Source organism: Hemicordylus capensis, chromosome 5 (genome assembly GCF_027244095.1).
Source record: "Hemicordylus capensis ecotype Gifberg chromosome 5, rHemCap1.1.pri, whole genome shotgun sequence".
NCBI classification, from domain to species: Eukaryota; Metazoa; Chordata; class Lepidosauria; order Squamata; family Cordylidae; genus Hemicordylus; species Hemicordylus capensis.
In genome coordinates this window covers 48031909-48048538 of record NC_069661.1, presented here as the reverse complement: position 1 = coordinate 48048538, position 16630 = coordinate 48031909, and the positions used below count along the sequence as shown (strand labels likewise).

Sequence of the window (16630 nt, the reverse complement as noted above, 5' to 3'; positions counted from 1 at the left end):
AATATAAGGACAAGGACACCAGTGTTCCCTGTAACAGGAATTCCCAGATGTTGTGTACAACTCCCATAATCCCCAGCCAATGGCCACTGCAGCTGAGGATACTGGGAATTGTAGTCAACAATGTCTTGGAATCCCTGTTACGGGGAACACTGCAATGCACCCCACAGAGATAAGCATGAGAGGGGCAATTCCATGCTTCGGGGTATGAATGCTGCAAATGCCTACTTTAGTGTTGTGAAATGTGTCTTGGCTATACACTGACTTAGCTTAGCTTCTTCCCACAAGAGTTAACAGCAGTGTCTCCCACACAGGAGACACAAGGTAATTCTCTCTTGGTGATTGCTAGGTATTCTAAGCACTGCTACTGCTGATGAGATACTCTTGAGCCCTATGAATAAATAGGGCTCATGAGTATCTGGCCAGCGGTAGCAGTGCTTAGGATTGCAGCCGGGCCACATGTGGCAGAGGAGAACAGTTACTGCACACAGAGTTCCACTGCAATTCCCCACAGGAGAGGTAAAAGTATTGCCTCACTTACTGCACTCATTCCCACTGCAGGGAGCAGGGTGGAGTGAGGGCACTATGTGGGTATTTAGATGGCACCTCTCTCATGCAACTGCTCACTTGCAGACACTGACTGTGCATCCAGACCCAGGGACCATTATGCTCTGTGGTGTCAACAGGTCCAAAGGATAGGACCTTCAACATGCCCCATGTTGTGCAGACCACCTGGGAATTGTATCTTAAGAAGGCCATTGTAGAAGTGGAGAAAGTGAAGAAAAGGGCAACTAAGATGATCAGGGGCCTGGAGCACCTTTCTTATGAGGCAAGGCTACAGCAACTGGGGCTTTTGTAGTTTGGAAAAGAGGTGACTATGGGGAGAAAAGACAGAGAGGTATAAAATTATGCATGGAGTAGAAAGAGCTGACAGAGAGAAATTTTTCTCCTCTCATAACACTAGAATCAGGGGTCATCCCATGAACCTGAAGGCCGGGAAATTTAGGACCAACATAAGGAAGAACACACAGCACATAATCAATCTATGGAATTCTCTGCCACGGGATGTGGTGATGGCCACTAGTCTGGATGGCCTTAAAAGGGGCTGAGACAAATCTATGGAGAACAGGTTTATCAATGACTACTGGTCTGGTGGCTATAGGCCACTTCCAGCCTCAGATGCAAGATGCCGCTAAATACCAGTTGCAGGGGAGTAGCAGTAGGAGAGATGGCATGCCCTCACCTCTTGCCTTTGGGCTTCTCAGAGGCATCTGGTGGGCCATTGTGTGAAACAGGATGCTGGACTAGATAGGCCTTGAGCCTGATCCAGCTGGGCTGTTCTTATGGAAGTACACAACAGCTGTGCTCATTGCAATTACAGATGTTTCTCTATGGGATTGGCAGCCTACTGATTCTAGACATGCTGCTGTAACTTTGCATGCTTCATGTCAGACAGGTGTGTAATGGGTGACATCAGAGCCCACCACTACCCTGCTGTCTGTCATGCAGTCTGCAAAGGCACAGGGGCCCTGCTAAGGTGAGATGGTTGACACTTTGGCAATGCCACTCATGGGTCTTCCAGATGTTGCTTCATCCCCACTGCTGTTCAGTAAACACAATTGCTGTCACTTCATGTCAGGGGTTAGCAGATAGGGATCCCTTCCCTCCAGCCTACCTCAGGCTGGGACTCTGAAGGGGAGGGGGCAGGGGCCTCTGCAACCAGGGCTCAGGGCCTGCAGCTTCTCCACTCTCTGACCGCATGAACTCCACAAGAGCCAGGGTCCTCTGAGGTCACAAGCAGCCCCACCACTGCTGCAGTGATGGATGAGGGAGTACATTGGACGGGGGTGGCCAGATAAGGGCTGCTGGGTGCCCAGGCAAACAAGCATGGTATGTGTGTGGCTAGATAAGGCTGCTGATCAACTTTTCTTTCTTTTGATGGGATATGGCATAGCAAGACCAAGAAAAGGCCCTATAACCGCCAGCTACTGGTCTGCAACTTATCTCCTTCTGTTTTAGCCACTTATATTAGAGACCAGTGGTACATAGAAATCTCCACAGCACTTTCCATGCCAAACCCCAAAGCTTTCTGTTTTGAAAGGAGCCTCTAAAGTTTGACCCCAGGACCCAAACCCTGTAGGTCAGGGGTTCCTGACCTGTGCAACGCCAGATGTTGCTGAACTGCAACTCCCACCAATGGTCTGACTCAGTATATGGCAGTTTCCTATATTCCTATCCCCAGCTAAAATTTATTGTGGCTGGAGGTGATGGGAGTTGTAGTTCACCAACATCCAGAGTACCACAGGTCAGGAACCCCTGCTGTAAGTCATGACACAAAGTCTCCCAATCTAGAATAAAGGCCAGACAATTCGGGCCAGACGGGCCTTCTCCGTTGCTGCCCCAAGGCTTTGGAATGTGCTCCCTAGTGAAATAAGAGCCTCCCTATTTCTGACAATTTTTAAAAAGTCTTTAGCAATAGCACTTACATTTATATACCGCTCTATAGCTGGAAGCTCTCTAAGCGGTTTGCAATGATTTAGCATATTGCCCCCAACATTCTGGTTACTCATTTTACCGACCTCGGAAGGATGGAAGGCTGAGTCAACCTTGAGCCCCTGGTCAGGATCGCACTTGTAACCTTCTGGTTACAGGGCGGCAGTTTTACCACTGCGCCACCAGGGGCTCTAAAGATGCATCTGTTCACCCAGGCTTTTGATTAATATTGTTTTGATGGTTTTAATGCTGTCTTAAAATATTGTTTTAAAAGTTTTAAATGGTTGTAATGTCTTAAACTTTTCATTTTTGTTTTAACGAATGTTTTACTTTGTTTTTATTTTGTTGTAAACTGCCCTGAGACGTAAGTTTTGGGCGGTATAAAAATATGTAAAATAAATAAAATAAATAAATTCCAAAGGGCATAATCGATTGTTTCCCTCACACCACAAACTATGCAGAGCTCAGAATCTGTTCCACCAACTATAAATAGATTGTTTCACAGAGCACAGTGCCCTATCAAAACACCTGTTATAGGAGCCAGGTAATTGTCTCATGCAGTGTTTCCTCTGATTGGCTGAGTCACTGGAGCCTTTGGTTGGTGGGGGTTCCTCCCTTTCCAGGGGGAGAGCACATCCAGAGTTTGAAACTGCATTTTATTGTATGAGTCTTGTGCTGTCCCACAGGGCTAGGGCTTTGTCTGTATCTCTGGTGTACATTGTTGGCTTCCATTGCTGGGAGGGATGTATGGCTGGGGAAAGACTTTGAGGCTCTACACACAAGGCTCTACACACAAATCTGCCGCCCACACAACTACCGGCTCCATTGCAGAGCCAGTGGGGCTGTGTGGATCGGAGGGGGCCACCTGGCCCCAGCAGTCCCTGGGTGCTCCACACAAGCGCACGAGCATTCTGGGAGGACCCCTGACACCGGGAGGCTGGTTGTAGTTTCCCAGTTGGGGGTCTAGTCATGTGTCACTGTGCACCATGGTGGTACACAATTAAAAAAAACTAGGTTGATGGAGTGCTCGCTCCGTTAACCTCGTTTAAGGGGAGGGGGAATTAGGCGGGCTAGACGCCTAGGAACCACTGGGCTCGCCTGCGAACCTGGTGGTTCCGACGATCACTAAAAAGTAGGCTAGGCTTCCTTAGCCCGCTTTCTAGTTATTGTGGGAATAGGCTTAATGGCTCATGATGCACTTTTGCCTATCTGGTGGTTAGAGAGCTGCTCTGTATGGGTTCAGCATTTGCCTTCACCTCCCCTTTTGATGTGGGTATTTCAGGACGTGCATGTAAAAGGCAAGTTTAGTCTTACTTCTACCATTCCCCTGGCTTGACTTGTACCCTGCTTGTCTGGCCTCCAGTCTAGAGCCCTGTGCAGTGAACTACAAACACTTTCCCTACTAATGGGCCCTTCCTCCCAATAGCAATAGCAATAGCAATAGCACTTACATTTATATACCGCTCTATAGCCGAAGCTCTCTAAGCGGTTTACAATGATTTAGCATATTGCCCCCAACGTTCTGGGTACTCATTTTACCGACCTCGGAAGGATGGAAGGCTGAGTCAACCTTGAGCCCCTGGTCAGGATTGAACTTTTAACCTTCTGGTTACAGGGCAGCAGTTTTACCACTGCGCCACCAGGGGCTCCTATATAGCTGGCCATCCGTGCCCAAGTTGTGGATCCAAGAGAGATCTGTGCCCACTGCTTCCAAGTCAATCACTAGCTGGTTGGTGATGTGGTTAGCTGATGTGTATTGCTCTGTGCAGACCCAGCTGTGTGTCAGAGCAGCTATAACCTACTCTCTGTGGGAATGATGGGAGTAGGTTGCAGCTGCTTTGATGCAGAACTTCATCTGCACGGAACCATCTCCGGCAGTGCTGATCAGCTCTGCTAGAGACTGCTCCGTGCAAATGGAGTGAGTGGTTCAGAAACAGTGGGCACAGAACGTGCTTGGATCCACAGCTTGCTGCATGGAATATCAGCCAGTGAGTCTTGCGCCTCAAAGGAGGAACCTTGAGGACTCCTATTGCTCTGAGGAGACAACTCTTGCAAGGAGGACAACTCTTGCTCTGAGGAGCCTGTGTGTTGCCGCTACATGCAGGGAGTTATGCTACTTTCCTTTTCTTGTGCACTCAATATGTGGGCTACTATCCCTCTGTGAGGGTCTCCATACTAGCGGTGTGGAGAGCCGAGGTGGGTTATGCAGGGAGAGTGGGCTTAGCCGCTCTCCCTGCACATGAGCAAGCAGGAAACCCTGAGAAGCCCCAGATCAGCCGCTCCCACGATTTCTGGCTCCGTCACAGAGCCAGAAGGGGCTGTGGGGATCGGGGGCCGCCTGGCACCCGGAAGTCCCAGGATGCCCCGTGTGAGTGCACGGGGCATCCTGGAGAAACCCCCGGGACCGGGAGGCTTGTTTAAGCCTCCTGGTGGGGGTCTTCTTGTGTATTGCCGTGGCATGGCAGCACATGACCAGAAAACTCCTGGGTTAAGGGAAGGGCTTCTTTGGCGGGCTGGCAGCCAGAGAACTACTGGGCTTGCCCGCGAGCACAGTGGATCTCCCAATGGATGAAAACTGGGCTGGGCTCCCTTAGTCTGGTTTTCATCCATTGTGAGAATAGCCTCTGTGTGTGTGTTTCAGCCAGGCTTTTAATAATCTCTAAACGTTTTAAATTTTAATTGCTGCTTAAATTTTTTAATTGTGGTACTCTTTGGATCTTTTAAATTTTAATTGTTTAATAATTGGTTTTATTCTGTTTTTATTGTGTGTGTATGTTTTTGTAAACTGCCTAGAGCTTTGGAATCAGGGGGTATATAAATCAAATAAGTAACTAAAAATAAACAAATACAAAAACCCGAGATCAGAGGGGAGGGGCTGCTTCCCTCAATGCCGGGAGTGTGATTCGAAATGGCTTTGCTCAACATTTACCGTGCAGCATGAAGCCATGTGCAAATAACTCCTTGGTTATCTATCCTGGCTAAATTGCTATTCAATCAATCAATCAATCAATCAATACAATGAACTAAAGCACACTAAAATTAATATTAAATTGCTATTTAATCCTGGTTATCTGTCTTGGTTAAATGCAGTTTGGAGCAGTTTGACCTAACTGCTTTTCAGCAGCACATTTGCAATCTACTTCCATTGGAGCAGTTTGACCAAGATTGCCCTGAAATTCTGGGTTCACACAATCAGCTCTCCTTGGCTCACTAATCCTGATGAATGTCACAGAGTCAGCGGGGGCTGCAGGGATCAGGGGCCGTGCAACCCCCGGAAGTTCCAGGATAGACCACACGAGTGGGGTAGGGGGTCTACTCCCGGTCAGGGGTCTACTCGTGTGTCACCGCACACCGCGGCAACACATGAGCAAAAAAAATGGGGGCTAACAGAGTGCTTGCTCCGTTAACCTCATTTAAAGGGAGCGGGAATTAGGTGGCCTAGCCGCCTTGGGAGCACCGGGCTTGCCTGCAAGCCCAGTGGTTCTCACGATCCCTGGAAAGTGGGCTAAGTTCTCCTAGCCCGCTTTCCAGGGATCATGGGAATAACCTCATGGTGTAATAGGCACAGGGCAACTTCTGCCTATGCCAGCAGTGTGAACTGGCTGTTCACTGACACGGAAGCAGCATGTGCACCTTCCTCTTTGATAGGCATAAGAATGGCCCTGTTGGATCAGGTCCAAGGCCTATCTAGTCCAGCATCCTGTTTCACACAATGGCCCACTATATTTTTCTGGGAAGCCCACAGGCAAGAGCTGAGGCCATTCCCTTTCTCCTGCTGATGCTACCTGCAACTGGTATTCAGAGGCCTCTTGCCTCTGAGGCTAGAGGTAGTGATGTGCATGAACCAGTTCAGTGTTCTATTCCTAGAATGCCAAACCAGTTCGGAAACTGGTGTTCTAACCAGTTCAAATGTGGGGGTGGGAGTTCCTTTAAGGAGGGTGGCCTTACCTTCCAAGTTGCGCTTCCCCCTCCGGCGCTGCTTCAAAAACCACTGGCTTGAAGTGGTTCTATATCCTCTTGCTGCCCCGGTCAGCGAAATACCCTAAGACCCAGGTGTTGTAGCCTTTTCTTGTAAGGAAGGTGCTTAGGCCCCTGATCATCTTAGTTGTTCTCTTCTGCACCTTATCCAGTTCTACAATGTCCTTTCTGAGGTATGGTGACCAGAACTGTACACAGTACTCCAAATGTGGCCACACCATAATTTTGTATAAGGACAGCATATTAGCAGTTTTATTTTCAACCCCCTTCCTAATTATTCCAAGCATGGAATTGGCCTTTTTCACAGCTGCTGCACATTGAGTCAACACTTCAACTAGCTGTCCTCTACAACCCCAAGATCCCTCTCCTGGTCAGTCACTGACAGCTCTAGTCCCATCAGCATATATGTGAAGTTGGGGTTTTTTGCCCCAATATGTATCACTTTACACTTGCTAACACTGAACAGCATTTGCCATTTTGTTACCCACTCGCACAGTTTGGAGAGATCCTTTTGGAGTTTCTCACAATCTGTTTTGGATTTCACTACCCTAAATAGTTTGGTATCATCTGCAAATTTGGCCACCTCGCTGTTTACCACAACATCTAGTTCATTTATGAATAATTTAAAAAGCACTAGTCCTCGCAGTACAGATCCCTGGGGGACCCCACTTCTAACTTCTCTCCATTTAGATAACTGAACATCTATACCTAGCTTTTGCTTCTCTTCCTTCAACCACTTACCAATCCACACGTGAACCTGTCCCATTAGCTCATGAATGCTAAGTTTTCTCAAGAGTCTTTGATGAGGAACACTGTTGGAAGATTTCGGAAAGTTCAAGAATACGATGTCAACTGGATCACCTTTATCTGTAAGATAATTCCTCAGGGGATGGAGCCGCTCTGGGAAGAGCATCTAGGCTCCAAGTTCCTTCCCTGGCATCTCCAAGATAGGGCTGAGAGATATTCCTGCCTGCAGCCTTGGGGAAGCCGCTGCCAGTCTGTGTAGACAATACTGAGCGAGATGGACCTATAGTATGACTCAGTATATGGCAGCTTCCTATGCTCCTATGACTTGACATTTTCAAAGAACATCAAAAGGTGGGTGAGGCAAGATTTACTTTTGCAGAAGCCATGTTGGTTGTCCTACAGCAGGGCTTGTTCTTCTATATGCTTGAAAATTTTAGCTTTGAGAAAGCTTTCCATTCATTTGCCTGGAACGACATTAAGCTAACTGGCCTGTAATTTCCCACATTCCCCCCTGGAACCCTTTTTGAAAATCAGAGTTACATTGGCTACTTTCCAGTCTACTAGTATGGAGATTGATTTTAGGGATAAGTTATATATTTTTGCAAGGAGGTTGGCAATTTCATATTTGAGTTCTTTAAGAATTCTTGGGTGGATGCCATTTGGTCTTGGCGATTAGTAAATTTTTAATTTTTTCAGACTGTTTAGAACGTCACCTCTTGTCACCTCTATCTAACTCAGTTCTTTAGCATCTGTCCCTGAGAAGCTTGGTTCAGGCACAGGTATACGCTCACAGTATCCTCTGCCTTGAAGACAGATGCAAAGAACTCATTTAGCCTCCCTGCTGTCTCCATATCCTCCTTAATCCCTTTCACTCGATCATGTAACAGTCCAACCACCTTCCTAGCTGGTTCCTGCTTCTGATGTATTAAAATGAGTTTTTGTTATTCCCCTTGATGCTTTTAGATAAATGTTCCTCAAACTCATTTTTTTGTATCCCTTATTTTCTCCTTGCATTTCTCCTGCCAGAATGTGTGTTTCTGTTTCTCTTCATTTGGGCAGGCCTTCCAATTTCTGAAGGATGTCTTCTTCCTCAGTATAGCTTCCTTGATTTTAGTTGTTAGCTATGCTGTCATCCTCCCTGACTTATTGGTACCTTTCCTCCTTTTTGGTATACATTCTAATTAAGCTTTTATTATTGTGGTTTTAAATAAACTCCATGCATCAATGGCTATTAGTGGCTTTGGGCCACCTCCAGCCTCAGAGGCATGATGCCTCTGATTACCATTTGCAGGGGAGCAACAACAGAAGAAAGGACATGCACATACCTCTTGCCTGTGGGTTCTCCAGAGTCAAAAATTGGGCTACTGTGTGAAAAAGGATACTGAACTAGACGGGCCTTGGGCCTGATCCAGCAGGCTGGTCTTATGTTCATTCTGGAGCAAAGAGACTCTCCTGATTTTTCCTTTCAGTTCTCTTCGCACCACACTCATTTTAGATAAGTTTCAAATTCTGAAGTTCAAAGTGTCTGTGTCAAGTTCGAAGTGTCAAAGTGTCTGTGTTAGACTTCTTTGGCAGTTCTCTGCTTGTGTGCATGATGAATTTGATCACACTATGGTAACTATTTCCTAAAGGTTCCATGATACTGACATCTCACACCAGGTCTTGTGCACCACTCAGGATTATGTCCAAGGATGCATTCTCCCTGTTTGTATCCAAGATGAACTGTTCTGAGGCACAGTCAATCAGCGTATCTGGAAAACTGGCCTCTTTGTCATGACCTGAATATGAATTTACCCAGTACATGTGTGGGTAATTGAAGTCACCCATTATTACAGCTATGTCTCTCTCTCTGACACCCGTCTGCAGCTCCCAGTCACTGTCAGCATTTTGATCAGGAGGATGATAGCATGGCCCTAGTAAAACATTTCCTTCTGTGCGAGAGGATATGGGCTCATCATTCACAGAAGGGGTCCCTTCTAAGGGAGCCTTTCCCTCTTCCTCAGAATGATGTCCTCCATTTTCCATGACAGAGGAGATGCCACTGGCCTGGTAGTGGGATGCCTCTATCATGTGCCTGAAGATCTCATCCACGTAGCTCTGACTCTCTGAGCTTCTCCAGATCAGCAACCTTCACTTCAAGGGAACAAACTTGTTCCCTGAGAGCCAGGAGCTCCTTGCACCAAGCACACCCCCACAACTTCTGCCCATTGAGCAGATAGTCGTACATGACTCACTGTGCAGAATGTAAGTCACAGAGTGGAAGCAGTAGTATTTGATACAAACATTGAGGGGTGGTTTGGATGAAATGCACACCCAACATAGTTAGGAGGCGGCAGGATGGTGTTTTGACTGGCAGGGGAGACATGTGTGCCCATGCTATTAGGATGAGCCAATGGACCTATTGTTTGAATCAGCCCATGAGACAAATGCGTAAAATATAGTTTATAACTTTAGAGCTAATGATGCTGAAGAACCTGTGGCATTGTTCCCCCTGCTGGCTATGTATTGTTTATTACTACTACTACTACTACTACTACTACTACTACTACTAACAAGTTCTCTGGTGAAAATAAACTGGCATGAGAAGCAGTAGCAGATTAAGCTCTTGTTGAAATAACACATTTTTTCTACTGATGCACACTAGACATTTTAAATAAATATTTTAATTCTATTATTGGCATTTACACATAGAAAGCATACGGTATGTTACAATTTTATCAAAACGTGAAAATATGAATGTTACATAAGTAACAAATGTAAAAAAAAAGTATTTTCTTACTTTCCCTGAAAGCAAGAAAACTATTCAGTATAGGAAAATATTGATACAAAAACAAAACAAAACACAGTTTAGCTAAAAAAAAAGAAAAACCAAAATTCCACATCTTTTTTTTTTTTACACAGTACAAAAGAATGTTCAGAGTTGCATGGAAACAGAAGGGTGTTTTTTTTTTAAATACATAAAGCAAATTTAAAATGAGGTGATTGACAACAAACAGTTGCCTATTGTGGACGAACCTGGAAGGTTCCCTCATCTCTGGGCCACATCTTACAATATGCTTTCACTCAGGTATGGATACACTTGTATCGCCACATCATGTAGGTTGTGAATGATACATGCATATATCGTTTTCTACTTTCCTCATTAAAATGCATCTGAGCAGCAGCCAGGAAAGAAATGGCTCCAGCTTGCAAAGTGGAAGTGTGTACATACATGTGCCATTTCTAACAGATACAATGGTCGTGTTTGATACTTGGTACCTGTAACTCAGTACAAGATGTATTTTTGGAAGCAGTTTTCCATTCCAGAAGAGTGCAATGATTTTTCATTCCAATAAATATATTTTTTAATTTCAAAAGCTTCCATCGGGACAAATTCTGTGGTGTAGCAAAAAGGTCTCCCTAGGATCTTATAGTCAAGGCAGTGCTTACAATAATAATAATACTCATCTATAGTGCTTTATGGCTTTTTAACACTTTTATAGGCAAGCAGTCTTCAAAATGGTCCCCTCCGAAGTAGGTTTATATAACGTCCTGCTCCTATTTTTACAGATGGCAAAACAAACAGACATTGAATGATTTTTCTAGATCAAGGCTGTACAACTTCAACCCTCCAACTGCTGTTGCTCCCATCATCCCCAGCCACAATGGCCAGTAGATAGGATGATGGCAGTTGTAGTCCACAATCTGAAGGAGGACCAAAGTTGTACATCCTGGCCTAGACCATAGAGAGTCAAATGGCTAAACTGAGATTAAATTAGAACCAATGGTTTCCTAATCTCACCTTGCATCCATCCACACTACCTGTTCTAGGGTAATGTCCATTAGTTTCCATACTAGTTAGGCATAATGTTGGTTGGGGGGAAAATGGGATCCATGATTCAGAAGTTCTCACACAACCTTGTCAAAAATAATAAAATCCTAAAGTGCTGATGAGCTTGAGCTGGTTCTAGCACCCATTGTATTGAGAAAGATAATACAGCAATCACTCAAGCTTATCGTTCCTTAAAGTTTCCAGATTTAAGCAACTGCAGGAAATAATAAGAATATTTTCCAAGAGCACCGAACAACATAGTTTCTTCATCCAGGCTCTGCAGAACTGCTTCAAACATCTCCCAACAAATATAAAATACTTGTTTTCTTGAATTTCAGAACGACGTATTAAAATTGGATACAAACACACTCTCCACAATAAACCATTGTGTCAATTTTTAGAACAATCATCATTAATTTAAAAATCACAAACCAAACAAGATACATATAAAATTCCTTCCAAATGCTGCATGGCAAATATCTTGTTTGGAAACATAATGCATGCAGGAGAATCAAATTCAACCAATCCCAATTAAATTAAACACAAAAATGTATTTGTCCTTTTCAGCAGCATAATGGTGATTTATTTTTAAATGTGTCCTTCTAACCACTGGCCCTGGGTTGTTTTTTTTTTTTTAAAGTCTGCCCTTCTCTTATCTACAATAGAATGGCTTAAGTGTTCCTTGCTTTTGCATTTTGACATTGTCAGTATGAAGTTCTATACGTACTGCTCTGCTTCCCCCTCTTTTGGTTGTGTTGTACCACTTTTACTCTCTTCATTTACACTTGCAGCTACCTTTTCTGGAAGGGATGCCAAATCTTTAAAAACATCCACATAATGTCCAAACCCTGGGCCCCAGTTCAACAGATTGTCCCAGTTGAAGTTGCCTCCTTGTTGACCAAGTTTTAAAGGTGATGTATTGTCATTAACATTAGGCGCAGTTGCTTGTGCTCCCACAGCCCCACCACCCTCTCCTCTGCGGCCAGGGTATCTCCTATGCTTCAGTCTAGCACCATAATTGTCTTCATCATCAGCATCAGACTCATTAACTTGAGACAATTTGGGCATTCTGGAAGTGTACACCATGGGCTTGTCCCTGTCATACTCCATCTCAGAACATGTAAAAGAGTCATGGGAATCACTGTCAGATGAGGATTCTGGAGCTGGAATACCATCTGCTGGATTCCTTGTTCTTGAAAGTGGCCTTCTGCAGTCTTCTTCAGAGGAAGACCTTCCATGATCAGCACTGCAGATGCTTGGATTTCTGGGACGTGGAGTGTTAAGCCTCTCCACTTCTTCAATGGAAAGCCCTACAGGGGGACCACTCTCCAGAGGAATCTGACCTATTGGTTGCTTTAGGCGACTTCCTGGCCTGGAACTATGGGTTGCCATCATTTGAGGACTCTTGCTTCTTCTCCCTAGTCTGGTGGGATAGTTAAAAATGCCCGTTTGGCAGACATCATTGTGCATTTCCAAAGGGCTTCCTTCTCGTATCGAAAGATGCATTTCCCTTGCAGGGCTGTTTCTGTAGAATGTTGATGATTTGGAAAATGGAGCAGGGCTGTGACGAGAAAGATGATTGGGTGTAGGACATGCAGAATGGGTTAAGGAAGTTGTCCTTAGGCCTTGACCTTGGTAAGGTTGGTAAGTTAAGCTGCTAGCTCCTAGAGGCATAGGTGACTGCCTTGCAAACCCTAATGGACTGTGCCTCTGAATGGAGAATTTGGGAGTGTGACTCCGGAACTGCTTATAGTGCTGAATGATGTCTGCATCTGAAGGAGCTATACTGCTTGCATTGTCAATGTCATAGTGCTCTATTTCTGGTTCAGGGGAAGCTAGAGGGGCACTGGGGATAGTCTCTGCATTGTGTGGTATGTCTGTCTCATCAAAGATGAGGTAGGGATTTTCCCTTTCTATTATGTCAGGCTTAGGATTTCCTTCTGGCTGCTTCCTGATAGTCATATCATCGCCGTAGGGTGGTATGTTATCAGGGTCATCAAAGGCATTGTTCTCACTTCCCTTCTTTTTCTTTTCCTTTGTCTTCTTCTCCTCTTTTGGCACTTTTGCCTTCTTTCCTTTGCATTGGTTACACAGGATCAGGCTAAGCACAAGCAAGGCCAGCACTGTAGCACAGCTGCCAACAATGGCAGGAACAGCCCACAGTGGTAAGGAAAGCTCTGCAGGATAAGGCTGAGGGATGCATATATGGCCTCCATTCATTCCTCCCTTGCATATATGTCCCTGGGCACACATGACACCGAGACAAGCCACCACTATCTCACATGTCCTTCCAGTGTAAGATTCAGGGCAGCTGCAGATAAATCCAACCCTTTCTCCAGGTTCACAGCTGCCACCATTTTGACAAGGGTTGGAGGCACAAGCTCCTGGAGGCACACATTTATATGTATACCATTGGTTAATGCACATCAGTTCCCCCCAGCAGGGATTGCTGGCACAGATGTTGGGTCCCCGGCAGCCAATCTTCACGGAGGGGTCTGATCTGGATATTGTCGCCAGGCTGTGCTTTCCCACGAAGGGAAGACTTTCTTCACCATACTTTAGGTAGGCAATGCAGCCATCAAAATCTAGGAAAATGAAAAGAAGAATAGTGATTTCAGTGCTGCAAGAGCTTAGTGTGTTTAACAAAAGCTAACTAAATTTTTGCAAGGGTGGTTGGGGGAACAATGTAAACCAGGAAAGCAACAATAAATGCCACATGTGGTTATCTGCACAGCACAGGAAAAATAAATGCATGGTCCACCAAGCATGGCTGCCACACAGGCTTGATTCCTGATTCAATGGAGCTTGGGTGGGAGCCTGGTTTAGCAAACAGCAGCATGACTTTCATAAGAAACAGGCTCAAACTTTAGCACGTATAGCACTGGACTTTTTTTTTTTTAAGCCTCTGCAGGCATTGGATGGTTATCATCATTTTCAAAGGAGACATTTTCATTGCTGAAATATAAAACCAGCTTTTACTTCCCCATGAGATTTAAAAAAACAGCGTTCAGCACAAAAAGTGGGCATGCTGTAGTAAAAAGGGAGGTAAAGACACCTACATCTATATATATACTGATTCTCAGTTCAACAGCCCACTTGGCCAAAAATGGTTGATAAGCTCAGTTTCGAAACAATTACTGGGCAAAGTATTTTGGACAAAGAACAGTCTTTATTAAATTGTTTGTCATTAGCATTGGCCATATTCATTTCTAAAACAATACATACCTTTCAAATGACAAGGATTATATTAACTAACTGTATTCCTTTTCTGAGAATCTTTGGTCATCATTTGATTTGAACAGACACTCCCATTAGGTGTCTGCACTCAAATTTTGTAATCCATGGCCAACATCCTAATTAAAGTTGAGCACATGCATCCAAAAGAGGCAATCATACAGTGACAGCACCCCAGCTCCTGAAGTATGGGAGCTTGCGAAGGGGAGGGAATTTTTTTTAAAACAAGTTTCTCCTTCCCCCAGAAGCACTCTGTGCAGTGCATAATTATGTCCCTGAAGGCCATATAGATACAACCCTCTGAGACATAATTTCACACTGCACAGTGTGCTTTTGCAGGAAGGTGTGATAGGAATAATAAGCCATTTTCAGATGTCTGAAGAATGTATACTTGCCCAAATGTATACATCCAAGTTGAAAATATATTAAAATACAATCCAGCCAAAGTTGAGCACTTTAAAATCAAATTTATTTCAGTGGCAGAAGGAAGCATGTGCTTACATCTCTCCCTCTGAAGTCAATGGGAATTAAGTCTGCTTGACTTTGATCCTGTCCTCCGTTTCTTCCTGTTTCACCACAAGTAGGTTGTTTTGCCACAGTTTCTAAGTAGAATTGTTTAGAACTGCAGTATTAACCCAAATTTATTTCTAAAACTTTCACTACATTTTACAATAGCTCACAGATTCTTCACCCACATTTTCTGCTTGATAGCTGACTGCCTTCAGAAGCTTAGAAACAAGTCTGAGATGAAAAGAAAACCCTTAAGGCTACAAAGGGCACTTGCAAACAGGCACATTTCTGTCAGCCAGTGACCAGATTACATCTGAACTTTGAAATTAAACTGGAGATTGTTGTGACGTTAGCCTGAGTACATGAAGATGCACTCTGACCTACCAACCAAGTGCTGAAATTTATTATTTTCACATTTTTTTCTATCAGTGGCTGACATCCAGACTAACACTCTGCTAGTGCAACAACAACAAAAATGCATCCACACAAGGTCACGTAGCTGACCAGATGCTCAGTCTTGTGCACTCTTGGTTTGCTTGTGCAGGCGTTGCACTTGCACAACAACAATAGTGGATAACTTGGCATCATTCCCTGCAACGTGTATGGGCTGAAGAAGAGGTCCCAGTGGAAAGTGTGCTATAGGTTGCACAAGCACCTCCCACTGCATCAGCACAAAGTAGTCCAGAACACAAGCTCCCGAGCAGGCAGAACTAGCTAGTGCAACATCCTCGCACTTTTGCAGCATTAATCTGGATGTCAGTCACTATCTGTAAATGCATGATTAGAAAGCAAGGGTAGTAAGACTATAGTCGTTAAACAAGAAACTCAGAAAATTTCTATTTATTTCAGCCAGACTGTTCCTGGCCAACAGCATAATCCTTCATGCATGTGTATGAAGAAGAATTGCCATAACACTGAACAGAGCTTGATATTCTGCTGTCCACACATGTAAGCATGAACATCAATGTGCCAGGCTCTTATAGGGAATCGGGACTTGGCTAGATGCCTGCACACATACCAGTACGTGTGTATCATGGTTGACTGAATCAAGCTCTGTATGTATACAATGGTAACTTGTTAAGGCCTGTGAATACATTTTTAGAAATGGATCTCTTGAGGTAAATGTACTTTTTCTATTTTTTTTAAAAAAGGATAAAGTCATTTCTCTGTTTAAAAATCTAGATCTGAAGACTGACTCAGGCTTTGTCAAATTACCAATTGAGCTTGTGACCGAAATAACATCTTCAGCAGAAAATAAAAAAAAAAACCACCCTAATTTAAACTAACTAAAACAACCCTAAATGTTTGGACTAATTCATCTGACACTGCAAAATCAACTATGAGCTGAAAATCCAGACAAGTTTCTTTTTGGTCTATAAATAAAAGGAAGAAGCACCAACTCTCCAGGTGTCAAAAGGTATTTCAAATAGCTTCAGGGACCAGCAGTGTGGCCTAAAGAGCATCTTGTGTTATGGAGGTGGGAAATGGTATAGAACATATTTTTTCTCATGTGCTTTTAATACTATTTGCACTTCTCTGGAATTGTTACCAACGCATATTTATTTTTGCCTTCCTGCATCTTCAGGTATTTCTGAACTTCTGAATTCACAGAGAATTTTATACCTTCCCTTTGTAAATCTTTGGCATGTCACTTGCAGAGTAATCTAATATAAAGAAAACACTGTGAGAGAAAAATTGGAGCATACATTCCTAGTGCAGGCCAGATTCCTGTAACTTGTCAGCTTCTGCATCAGTCATTATTAAAATACTTCATTCTCTGCCCACCTTTGCTCCAAATCCCGTCCCTGAAAATGCACAAACTACTACAATTTGGCCTTCATAGTCTATAAGCACCAATAG

At 44.2% G+C, this 16630-nt stretch overlaps 1 protein-coding gene across 1 annotated transcript in view; it reads right to left on the bottom strand.

Annotated features, from left to right (window-relative positions):
* Window positions 1–9851: 9851 nt before the first annotated feature.
* FAT4 (FAT atypical cadherin 4) overlaps window positions 9852–16630 on the bottom strand; it is a 173138-nt gene continuing 166359 nt past the window's right edge. The window contains exon 17 of the mRNA XM_053254941.1: window positions 9852–13611. Coding sequence (XP_053110916.1) covers window positions 11744–13611 — 1868 coding nt within the window. The 3' untranslated portion in view covers window positions 9852–11743. The remainder of the gene's footprint in view (window positions 13612–16630) is intronic.